Below are 12614 nucleotides of genomic sequence, written 5' to 3' on the forward strand. Positions count from 1 at the left end.
AGAATCCCAAGCAAACTCCAGATGTTAGTGTGGAGCCTGACACAGGCTCGATCTCACAAATCATGCAATTATGACCTGAGCCAAGATCAAGAGTCAGACACAGATGAGCCACCCAGGCATCCCAAGCATAATGTTTTCAACATCTGCCTATGTTGGAATATACCATCATATGAAGAGACCACAATTTGCTTTTCATCAGTTGATGGACAGTGGGGTTTCTATCTTTTGGCTATTATGAATAATGCTATAAACATTAATGTACACGTTGTCATATAGACAGATGTTTTCATTTCTAGACTACAGTATTTTTTGTTTTATTTTTTAAGGACTTATTATATTTTTGTGAGTTAAAGACAAGAGTGCACACGAGTTCAAGGCAAGGGTGGGAGGGAAGACAGCAAGAGCAAGCATGAGAGAGAGAGAGAGAGAAAGAGAGAGAGAAAGAGAGAGAGAGAGAGAGAGAGAGGGAGAGAGAGAGAATATCTTAAGCAGGCTCCATGCTTCGCGCAGAGCCCAACACAGGGCTGGATCTCACGACCATGAGATCATGACCTGAACCCAAATCAAGATTCAGATGCTTAACCAAGTAGTTACGCAGGCACCCAAGACTTATTCTGTATTTTTAGAGCAGCCTGAGGTACACAGAAAAATTAAGCAGAAGAAAGAGATTTTTCCAAATACTCTCTGCCCTCACATATGCATAGCCTCACTCATCATCAACGTCTCCCACCAGGGGAGCACATTTGTTATAACTCATAAACCGACAATGACATATCACCCAAAAGCCATTATGGTTCATTTTTGGTATACAATCTATGGGTTTAAACAAGTGTATAATGACATGTATCCACCATTATAGTACCAAACATAGTATTTTCACTGCCCTAAAAATCCTAAATTCTGCCTATTCATCTGCCCCCCTATTCCTAATCCATAAAACCCTGAGAAGTTTTCTAAAAACCTAAATTATCAAGGATATAAGGTCACAGTTAATCTAATTCATCGCTGGTGCTAAGTTCATTAAGTTTATAACTCAATCAGTTAATACTTGATGAATGCCTGCTATGTGTTAGGTACCATACTTAATGCTAAATTTATAACAGACATACACATAGACCCGTATACTTACAAAGGCTGACAAATTTTATTAAGAAAACATAAAGTGTACTGAGAAAGAATTAAGAGATCAAATTCTGATTTGAGAATCAGAAAAGACCTCTGTGACAAACACAGAAATAATGTTTGAGATGAGAGCTAAAAGAAACAATTAAGCAGAGTGGGGAAAAAGAACATCTGAGGTGAAAACATTTTGTGTAAAAGCTCTGAGGTAAGAAAAAGAAAGCCAGTGAGGCTCAACAACGGGAGCAAGGACGTAAGTTGGTAAGGTAAAGCATGAAAGGTAAGAGCGTGATCACATAAAGCCTTCAAAGGTGATGTTAAGGTCACCTCATCCATGGTCTCCAAAATCTTGATCTACTGATCATCTTTCCTTGCTCTCTATTTTCAGCCTCTTCTCTTCCCTCTAGTTTCTTCCCTTCAACAAACATGCTGATGTGATTTCTCTCCATTAATAAAAGAACAAATTATTAAGTGGCATAGCTATGCATCTTCCACTTGCTCTCCATGAATGAAAGCTCCAAGTGAAGTTATAGTTTTGGTCTTTTCCCCCCATTGTTTTATACTCAAAAAACTAGTACACTGCCTAAAATACTCAAAACATATTGGTTGAATGAACAAATAATACACATACTTTCACCCAACCACCTGTCCAATCAAAAGCTGCTATTTGGACAGTAAAAGAACAGAGACGTAACTGGCTTTATGAGATTCAGTTCCTTGATCTGGTCTCAAATAATGAGGCAATCTACTTAAGTGAGTTAACCAACTACAAACTAACAGAAATACAGAGAAATAATTTCATTAACACAATTTATTTAACTACGTTCAGAGCTTGAAAAAAAAATCCCAATTTATTATTTAGTAGAGCTGTTCAAGTTTATTAGGTTAAAAACTATAATGTGTATTTTCCAAAAACTTTTAATTAAAAACATCATCTTCTTCTCATTAGCAGATATAACACATGATACCTTGTTTTTCTATACTAGCTATCATAAAACTAGAACTTAAATGTTTTTCATTTATGTATGGACCTCATAAACACTTTATAAATTAAATGTTATCTTTTCTGAACATTTAACTTCAGAAGAAAACATTCTACAAGCATAGTCTCAATTCCATAATCTAAGCTAGCAAATCTCAAAAAGTATGTTATGCATTGTGTGGACAAGGGTATGAAGCAAGGGGCACTTGTGCAGTTAAAAAGGTCAATTCATGTATTCTCTATAGAAGTAAACTGTCGAGATCTACTGAAATTAAAAATATAATTAAAAAAAATTTTCCAACACAGCAATTCTACTTCTAGAACCTTAGCCTACAGACAGACGCCATCAGGGGCTCCTGGGTGGCTCAGTCGGTTGAGCTTCTGACTTTGGCTCAGGTCATGATCTCACAGATCATGGGTTCGAGCCCTGCATCAATCAGGGTCTGTGCTGACAGCTAGCTCAGAGCCTGGAGCCTGCTTCAGATTCTGTATCTCCCTCTCTCTCTGAGCCTCCCCTGCTCATGTCTCTCTCTCTCTCAGAAANGTAGTTAAGAGATTCTAAATGCTGAAATGACACTGAGAATACTGAGGATGAAAAGGTAAGGCGAATGCCAGGGCAGTAAAAAATAGGACAAAAATAAGAGCAAAGGAAAAGGAGAGCAGCTGCATTTCAAGAATCAAAACCCTTCATCCATTAACGAGCTGAAGCCAGATCCTTTAAGTGTTGTTTTTCCTTCCCATTCCCTTCCAGGAATTCTAAGAGGGTTTTGACTAATACACTATAACTGCGTCTTCTTAAGTAGTCAAAGCAGTTAGTTATAGCTTAAGTAAATTCTTGTTCTACATATAAACATTTATTGGAAGTGACTCATACCTTAGACTCACTTTAAAGAAACTAGTGGCAAAAACTATAAACAGCCTGATTTGGATGCTCTCTTTGATATTAAACCGTACATAGGATCTGCAGTCCTCTACAAAATATTCATGAATAGGATTAGCTTGATTAAACAGAACTGAAGAGATTTTATAAGCTACACTCAAACTTTCCAAATGTTAAGTCCATTTGACTCTCCAAATTTTAAGTCCACTCCTTTCAACACATCTAACTGTTCTTTATTAAGCACAAGTGATATACCACCATATAATATCAATTCTTTTTGCAGGCTGCTAGATTTCATCTGTTCCTTAATCACTGCTCACCCTCCTAGAATGATGCAATCTTATCCTTGCTAGCTCTTTTTCAGTATTACTCTCCCTCTAATCTATCACTAATCACGAGCTAACTCCTATTACTGCTCTTAGGAGATTAAGTCCTACTGTAGTTTCCAAGTGTCCCAGAAATTAATTCCAAGAAGCCTTACCTTACCTTTGTTTCCAAGTCTTTAAATAAGGTGCCCCAGATTACTTCTCCTTCCTTATATTCCTCATCTATCACCCTCCCTTCTGCCTGTTTTAAATGCCTTTACCTGACAGCCTTCCACTTCCACCTCAGGAACTTCTCACATGTTGCACACCACATGCCTGGAATGCCTCCTTCCCCTCATGGCAATCTACTGGTCATCTTCTTCCCACCATTTAAACTTCACTCTCCATGAAATTTTGTCAGATCATTGTTAGGAAATGCTACTTTTTCTAAAATAACAGATCACAACCCGGGTGCACACTGCAATCACCTGTATGTGTGAAGTTAAGTTTCATCAATGTGCGAGGTGTTTTAAAGTAAAATACTGATGCTAAGTCTCCATATTGGGCCAATTAAAACAGAATCTCTATGCAAAGGACCCAGATATTGGAGGTGATGGGTAGGGGTTTGTTTTTTATGTTTGGTTGTTTTTAATTTCAATGCCCCAAAGGCGAATTCTCTAAGTAGCCAGGGTTGTGACACCATTATACAGACTCCACCCAGTTTAGAAACAGCTTCCAACAACCACATTTATCCAGAGTTAAATAAATCTAAAAATATTACATCCCACCCCACTAAAATACCCTTACAACATTGCCCTGACCAATGTATATAGTGTAAATAAATGAAATTGCCCTTCATAAGCCTTAAACACTTCCCAGTAATTTATACACTCTGGGCATAGAGTTCCTCTTCAATAAAATGGGTAAAATACTATCTACCTTGTAAGGTTACTGAAAATCAAGGAAGATACTGGATATTAACACAGGAAAGCAACGGACTTTATAAAGGGTGCAAATGTTAAAACCCTTCAGGTATCAAGAGTGACACCTAGATTCAATTTTTAAGAAACAAAGAGAATTCACATGGCAGTATGGAAGATACAAGCTATCTGGATGACACTGCGTAGATAGCTGCCGAACAACAGTTATAATCAAAAACGAAGTCTTTGTACAGTGTAGACATTCAGCAAATTTTACTGTATTTCCCATCCTGATCCTGTGTTTCCTTTAAAAAATTTCATGTAAGTGAAATCTGGTTAAAATTAATAGCAAAACCATTAAAACCTGGAGAAGTCAGTCTCTGAAAGTAAGTAAAATATACAGCTCAGGGAGATGTCTGATTCTCCTGGTCTCCTGGCCACACTATGGGGATGTTATTTCCCAATTACATACAAGCACTATCAGCTGCTCTATCAGTTTTCATGTTCTCCTTCCTTGGTCCCTGTGTTTACAAGCACCCCAACCCGAATTCCAAAACTAGTGGCTCCTCTACCAAAAACTGAATAAATCTTATTCCTTTAAATACCAAAAAAAAAGGTAGAAAGTCATAAAGTTAAAACTCAGATGGGTATTAGAGAAAAGAAAACAGGCCAGTAATGAGAAATAATGCCAATTTCAATAAAGTGACAGGAGGTACCAAGACTGGCGGTACTTTATTAAGAAGAATTCTGGGGCACCTGGGTGGCTCGGTCTGTTAAGCGTCTGACTTCAGCTCATGTCATGATCTCATGGTTTGTGGGTTCGAGCCCCAGAACTAGACTGTGCTGACAGCATGGAGCCTGGAGGCTGCTTCAGATTCTGTCTCTCCTCCTCTCTCTGCCCCTTCCTCACTTCCTCTCTCCCTCTCAAAAATAAGCATAAAAAAAAAAAAAAAAAGAATTCTGAGGATCGATATGGACTTACCAGGAAAGCACACCATAAGAGATAAGGGATATTAGTCTTATGTGGAGGAGGTGAAAGATAGCATATATGACATTTATTTTCCAGAAGACTCATAACTTCAAGAGTCCAAATAAAGAGCTAAAACCTAAAAAGTGAAGTGGTAATAATGTACACACAGAACAGCATACTTCTATCAGTCCCAATCACACCATACATTAATTTACTGTTTTTGAAGGCAGGAACTCTATATGCCTTATTCTTTTTTGTATCTCCAACACCTATCAGAATACATGATATGTAATAAGCTATTAATAAAAATATATTTAATTAAATCTATAAGAAGAGAACTATGATACACAGTGTTTTGTGATATGGCATAATCACTTACAGTCTATATACTAAAACATTCTCATGCTCTACTAAATGCTCACGTGAATTGCAAGCTTGGTTGTAGTGGATAATGAGAAAAACAGTAGCACCAAACTGAGAGAATCCTAGTCAAGGAGTAGATTTACAAGCAAACTTTAAAAAGGGACACCTTCCCACTCATTTTACTCCCAGGAGACAGTCACAAAAAGTTAACCTAAGGTTAACCAACAATGAAATGATATTATATTTCGAGGAGGCTTTTTTTTAATGTTTATTTTTGAGAGAGAGACAGAACTTGTGGGGAAGGGGGTGGGGGTGCAGAGAGAGACGGAGACCCAGAAGATGAAGCAGGCTCCAGGCTCTGAGCTGTCAGCACAGAACCGACCGAACCCACAAACCACAAGATCATGAACTGAGCCAAAATTGGACGTTTAATCAACGGAGCCACCTGAAGGAGATTTTTAAAGACAAATCCCAAAGACCATAAACTTGAATTTATTTAACTCTCCATATAAGTACATGGCACAGTATCCACTGTGTGTAATTAAGCGCTTAACTGTTCAATAGGGTGAGGTTCTAACGTCTATTTTCACTTAGGCACTGTAATACCATTTTTATTACTTTAATCAAAAGAGGGAGTGTGTGATAGGAGGGCAACTTAACCTATATTTACTCTACAACTGGACCAGGAGAGTGAAATTAATTGCACCCAAAGCTTAAGAGTTGTATCTATGCTTAAATTCAGAAGAATGATCAGAAAACAAACACTTTAGGTTATAGGACAGAGGTGTTAAAAGCAAAGTAGATGGCTGAATCCAAGAATTAAGATTTGCAAAAGATTAATGTAGTATTAATGACAAGTATACTTGTGACTAGGAAGAATGGGTCTGGATGATCTCTCAAGGAACGCCACTCTGGATTTTCCACTCGCGACTTCTTCCCTATTTAAACAAGACAAAGGCTTAACTGGCTCTTTGCTATTCTTCAGATTTTATTTTTTTTAAATGTTTTTATTTATTTCTAAGAGAGAGAGAGAGAGAGACAGCACGAACAGGGGAGGGCCAGAGAGAAAGGGAGTCACAGACTGGAACAGGCTCCAGGCTCTGAGCTGGCAGTCAGCACAGAGCCCGACGCGGGGCTCGAACCCATGAACCGCAAGATCATGACCTAAGCGAAAGTCGGATGCTTAACCGACTAAGCCACCCAGGCGCGCCATCTTCAGTTTTTAAAAAATTATGACATATAAAACAAGTTGACACAAAACTTTTCCCAGGGTTCCAAAGTTTTTGCTGTAAGAATCAAGTGACTAAGCAATGAACATAGTTTCCTGGGATTCTGTAATTCTGGAAGCAACAAGTGACTATTTTCATCCTGAGAGTTAATAAAATGTCAGAATTCAATGTTATCTCACAAAGTCAGAAAATTTAATTCAATATATATTTTCTGAGCCTCTTTGACAGTAGTAGAAAAAAATTTACTAAAGGGGTTTTAACACCTCAAAAAAAAAAGAAAACCCCACCAAAGTACACAAAGTATACAACTTCATACCATCATCCAAAAATGTGTCAGCACTAAAAAGAAAACTAGGAGTGAAAGAACCTAGGGTTTGGTTCAGGCTATGCCCCTAATTAATTAACATTTGATCTTCTCAAAAAATCCAACCTTATATTCTATGCCTGCCTTAGGATTCCTTCCTATCTTGCTTACTACCTCACAGGGTTTCTTGTGAAGATCCAATTAGATAACCTATTCGGAAAACTATGAAGGCCTAACAGATACATATATGGAACCATTATCATGCTAGTTACCACGTAAAAAGAAATTATTGATCTATAAATTCCCCCATTCCACCCACTCCACGGAGCCACAAAATTGCACCTAAAGAACAACCGTATTGCTGTGTTGTTCATCTTTATTATCTACATTCACACAGACCATTCCCAAAAGTCTATATAATGGCATGTAAAGATGAACTAGCAGAACAATAAATGTGGCAAAGTATGTACAAGAATTAGGACATTTAAAATCCTTCCTAAATAAAGAATGCCTGCTCTAAACTCCAAGATTCCCAATAAATCCTTTGAAATCTTTAATTTCATGATTTCAGATGCTTAATTAAAGCATTATTTTCAGCATTTAATTAAGACACAGGAATATTTTTCATCTTTGTGACCTTATATTTACTATACCATTATCACTTTTTACCAGATCACTCCAACTGGGCTCTGTAACACGGTTCCCTAGTGCTTTTCCTATGGCTGAGAAGCAATTTCCTACATATCCTTACTGGGCTGCAGAAAGCTGCATATGCTTCCTAAATAACTGAATTCTCCCTTCGCTGTCACAGTTCTTAGTTCTTGATAGATAGTCTGGCTTCTATGCTATGCAAGACAGGTTCCTGGCTGCCACTACAAGTTGTATGAATCTAGCTAGACAAGTCACTTAGAGACTTGCGACTCTGTTTCCATATTTATAAAAATGACAACAACATTAACTTTAAGGATCTTTCTGGTTGATCTGTCTCTTCAGTTCACATACATCAATGCTGTGACTAAGAGACCCCAGAGAACAATCATAGGTGCAGCTTCCAAATATTCAAAACATTTCTCATTTCTCCCCCAGTCCTCAAAGGATAATCACAGCTAGTGTCAAACAGGTAAGAGATGTTTTAACAGTACAGTTAAAACCTACAGTTTTAGAGTCACTGGATTCTAAAAAGGAATTGAATCAGAAGGATAATACAAAAAAACAGATTACACATGAGCATCCATTTCCAGAAACTAGTCTAATTTCCTACCAGGTTATCTCTTGTGGTGGGGATCAATCTCAGTACACCTAACCTCTGTCATTTTGAACTTTAAAATAGCTTTAGTACATCACTCAATCCCAGTCATTCCTGGCTGGAGATGCCGAATTAAGAGGCCTGAATGGAGTCAGGGGAGGAGAGCAGAATAGGGAGGAGGTAGCACAGGATGAGTCTGGATGGAAGGGTTTCACTTCCAGGTAAGATTTCACCCTAACAGTTAACTAAATAATGTTTGAAAACCAGAAATCCAATAATGAATGATTCACTCAAAATCTATATGCAAGAACCTTTGCAAGGCACATGGAGGAGATCCACAGATAAATTCAGGGAACTGAAGAGGCTATTACTAAGTATTCTAATACCATAACACCCTGACTTTTGTGGAAATGGACATGAGTAGCTTGCCATCCCTCAACCAGATTCTCTACAGCACCTATTGTCTGGTATAGTCTAAAAACACAACATTAAAAGAAAGATATCCAAATATTAATACTTAAGGAAATATGCTGCCTCATGAGTGATACAGAATGACTTAGGGATTCAGAGGCAGACTACCCAGGGGCTGACTGTCCAACTGGCTTTAGTAATCATTGAAGACTTATTGGGATTAGTTTTGAGCAGGGTCTTGAAAGAGAAGAATAAATTCATTTTAGTTTACCTGTTGGCCCTCAGAATATGTTTTACTTATGTATGAGCATCACTATTTGGAGAAGCATGCTCTTAAAAAAGGACAAGGATCACCATCAGGAAGCATGCAGAACATCAAGTTACCAGTTAATCGCAGGCTGGAGCAGACCTTCTTCACTCATGTGATTTCCATGGTCTCAGGCATTATATTAGTGCTCACCAAACTACAAAGTTTATTTTCGTTACAATAACCACTAATGTTTTATCTTATACAGATGTGCTACAGAAGTGGGAGGAAACAAAACAGCTTCTTTAAAGTGAAAAAAGAAAGTATGCGGGAGTCTCCCAGACACCATCTTGTACTGTGAAACACCACCATCCAATGCAAATGACCACTCCCTCCAAGTTGTCTAATTTTACCTTCCACCAATTCCATCATGCATCTAAGGAGTATAAATATGTATGTGACTATAAATTGGGATAATACACATTGCAATGATTTCCGTTATGCCCTCATGGGGAAAATACTTTAAATGTGACTTCAGATCATTAGCACTTACATAAGAACACAAAGCTCTCATATACGTCTAGGTTTCTAATAAGGCAAAAGGTAAATGATGGAAGACTATTAAATAAAGTCTCTATCCCAGAACCTTAAAAGAACCAAAACGGTTTCAAGTCATACATGCAAGCAAAAAAAAAAAAAAATCAAAAAGCTTTCGAATGCCACATGACCCTTTTTAAATATATACTTTGTAATAACACCTATAAAGGTTTAGAATGTAAAGAACTTTACACACTTTATTGCACCCTCCAATTTTAAATAATATGCAAATTCTATTTTTGTTGTAATAGTGAACGCTCATTCACCTAAAAAAAAAAAAAAAAAAATGACCGTAACAGCACTGTTTAAGGACAGTTATTTGAAAAGAAAATAAAAAGAAAGCCCAACCCAAAGAGAAGACACATTGCTTTCCCACTGTAACTGGTTAACTTCTAAAGCTCTAACGTGGTATAATTTACCTTTTCACATACAGGATGATGATGCTTCTGGCTGTTAATGCGAATTATCTCGAATACAAGGAAAAGAATCATTAGCTATATAGGGCCTACCATTGTATCTCGCAGATAACAGGAAAGTCAATCTAGCTTCACATAACTTGGTCAAACTTGCTAGGAACGAAGAGAGGGCAACTATGAGAGCAACCTTAGACTAGACTGGAAAATAAGAAGCTATAAAGGTTTATGAGTATAGGGAAACTGAGCTAAGAACACCACACACCTCTATTAAACATCTCTAGCTCGTTTCAATATTCGCATTGAAAAAAAAATGTTACTTGTCTCTCTTCATGCGTGTTTTCTCCTTTACAATATAAATTATTTCCAAGCCTGGCTGGCTTCTCACTCCACACCTCAAGCCAGTGACATAAAACAGTCTGCAAGAACCTATAAAGAGACACATAAGCCTAAGGCTTTTCCCCCCTTTTCTTTTGAATTAGGCACGTATGTTCACCTCATTTTACACTTTCCTCTTGGCTACCTCTCTAGAGGGTGTGAAAATATCAACATCCGGTGGCCCACCCCCACCCTCTCAGTAATGCATCGCATTGACTAAGCTCATCCCTCTCCTTCCCTTTCAGTCTCATCACCCCGGAGANAAAAAAAAAAAAAAAAAAAGGCATGCTTGAGAAGCGAAAGCTGAAGCCTGTCCAGCTTCGGGGCTGGCCTTTCCCCCCTGCCTCGGACCGGTAGTCGGTTCTCTAAATCCTGAAACCACTGGTCTCCACGCTCTCCCCACCCCCCACCCCTCAGAGATACTGCCGGAAAATGAAAAGGCCCGGGTGAAACGCGAGGCTGGGTCCTTCCTCCCTACAGAAGCCCGTTGGCCCCGGCCCCCCGGGCTGGAGTCCTCAGGGAGGATGGAGATCGCGGGAAGAGCGGCTCTCCCCCATCCCCCCGGTCCCGGGACCCTCCGCCTCACCCACTCGAACCCCACAGCTACGGCCCGCGACACCCAGGTCCTTTGCCGGCAGCCCCTCCCCGCCCCCCGCACTGCAGCGGCACCCGGGGCGGACCCGACGCCGGCCTCACTCGCACACACGCCACACACAAAAGCGCCGCGGCCGCCGCCTTCCCGCCCCCACAGCCCGGCGGAGCAATCAATGAGGCGGCCAGCCCCGCGTCCCCTCCATGAACGCTCGAATGCGGGGCCCAACCGGCAGGGGCGGCGGCGAGGCTCACCATCGCTCCGCTTGATCTCCACGTAAATCCCGATCTGGATCTTGCCGAAGTTGGCCGTTGCCATCACCTCATCTGGAGCAGCGGCGGCGGGCCGAGGGGGGGGGACGGGGNGCTTGCTGCCTCCGGGCGCCCCCAGCGCAGCTTCACGGCGGGATGGGAGGGCGTCGGCCTTGGCTTGGCCGGCCCACGGAGCGGAGCGCGCGCGGCGCGGTCTCCGAAGAGCCAGAATCGAGTTTGATTTCGGCGCGCGGCCTAGAAGAGGCGGGAACCCGCGGGCTAGTGCCTTCCTGTCTCTCTGGCTTCCATGACTTGGCCCTGTGGCCGGAATGAATTAAGGGCCCTGTGGTTTCTGGGCTTTCTGAATGGATTGTATGGTTGAGGGATGTGAATTTAGGGACCGGCCATTGACAGCACGGGCGTGTGCTGTTTCATCTGAGTGTTACCCGTATTGCCACTTAGAGGTGGCTGGCCCAAGTAAGGTTTCCCATCCAGTTATGGTAGAGGGGAAGAAAAACCGTTGCGGTGTCACCCACCCTAAATTGGGATGGAGATGCACTTCTTTATGGCCTTGCCTTATAAGCTAGCTCACTGCCGTTCAAAAATAAACCCTTTATGGTGCATCCGAATCACGTGTCCAGTCTCTGCTGTGGGTCGGAGTCATGACTACTTACTCTGGCCAATAAAGCCAATAACAATGATTCAAGGACAGAGGGCAGACACAGAAGGTTGACTAAGGAATGTGCCTTTTCTGCCGAGTCACTTGACTAATCTGACCACATCAACATGTGAAGAGTAAGACCCCACCCTGGGAGAGCACGAAGGCTATGTGGACCTGAAATAAATTGTTTGCAGCACCGTGTAGAAACTTAGAAACCTGTGACTAGCTTCTAGTGTTGGGACGTGTTATGGAGGAAGACACACTTTTCGTGCCTTACTTTCTCTAGTCATTGTTCATCTCTCTGTAATAATAACAAAACAGTTTTAAAATTTTTTAATTGGAAGCTTGATATGTGTGTTAAGTGCATATGTGCATATATGTACACACCTAGAATTTTCAACCCAATATAAATAATCAAGTCAAGTAGACCCTGAAAGTTGTTAAGACTCAGATTCCATCTGTAACTCAAACATATTGAAGGCATACTGTCAAAAGAATGAAGTTTCTTAAATTCATTTTAAAGTAGGAATAATTTCTATGAAACAAAACAAAACAAAACACTGGGTAGACAACTTAGAAGATAACAAGTGCTTTAACATTGCAAAAATGACATGACTATAAATCTCACTTCAGGACCTCTGTTTCAAAATAAGCTTTGACCAAGTCAGGATAGGTTGTTTTTTGTTCTTTGTTTTAAATAATCTTAGGAGTTGTATCTGAACTCTTTGGGTTCTGTCTAGTAGAAC

General features: G+C 40.1%; 1 protein-coding gene across 5 annotated transcripts in view; it reads right to left on the minus strand.

The window, feature by feature from the left end:
- The window catches only part of KIF2A (kinesin family member 2A), a 64044-nt gene extending 52731 nt beyond the window's left edge, over positions 1-11313 (minus strand). For 4 of the 5 annotated variants that reach the window (XM_077751427.1, XM_077751424.1, XM_077751426.1 and 1 more), the window contains exon 1: positions 11211-11313. In XM_077751427.1, coding sequence (XP_077607553.1) covers positions 11211-11274 — 64 coding nt within the window. In that variant the 5' untranslated portion in view covers positions 11275-11313. Of the gene's footprint in view, positions 1-9992; positions 10041-11210 lie in introns of all 5 variants that reach the window. The other variant, XM_077751425.1, reaches the window with a different exon arrangement.
- Positions 11314-12614: the final 1301 nt, after the last annotated feature.

The sequence above is a fragment of the Crocuta crocuta genome, unplaced genomic scaffold (genome assembly GCF_008692635.1).
Source record: "Crocuta crocuta isolate KB4526 unplaced genomic scaffold, BGI_CrCroc_1.0 scaffold91, whole genome shotgun sequence".
NCBI lineage: Eukaryota > Metazoa > Chordata > Mammalia > Carnivora > Hyaenidae > Crocuta > Crocuta crocuta.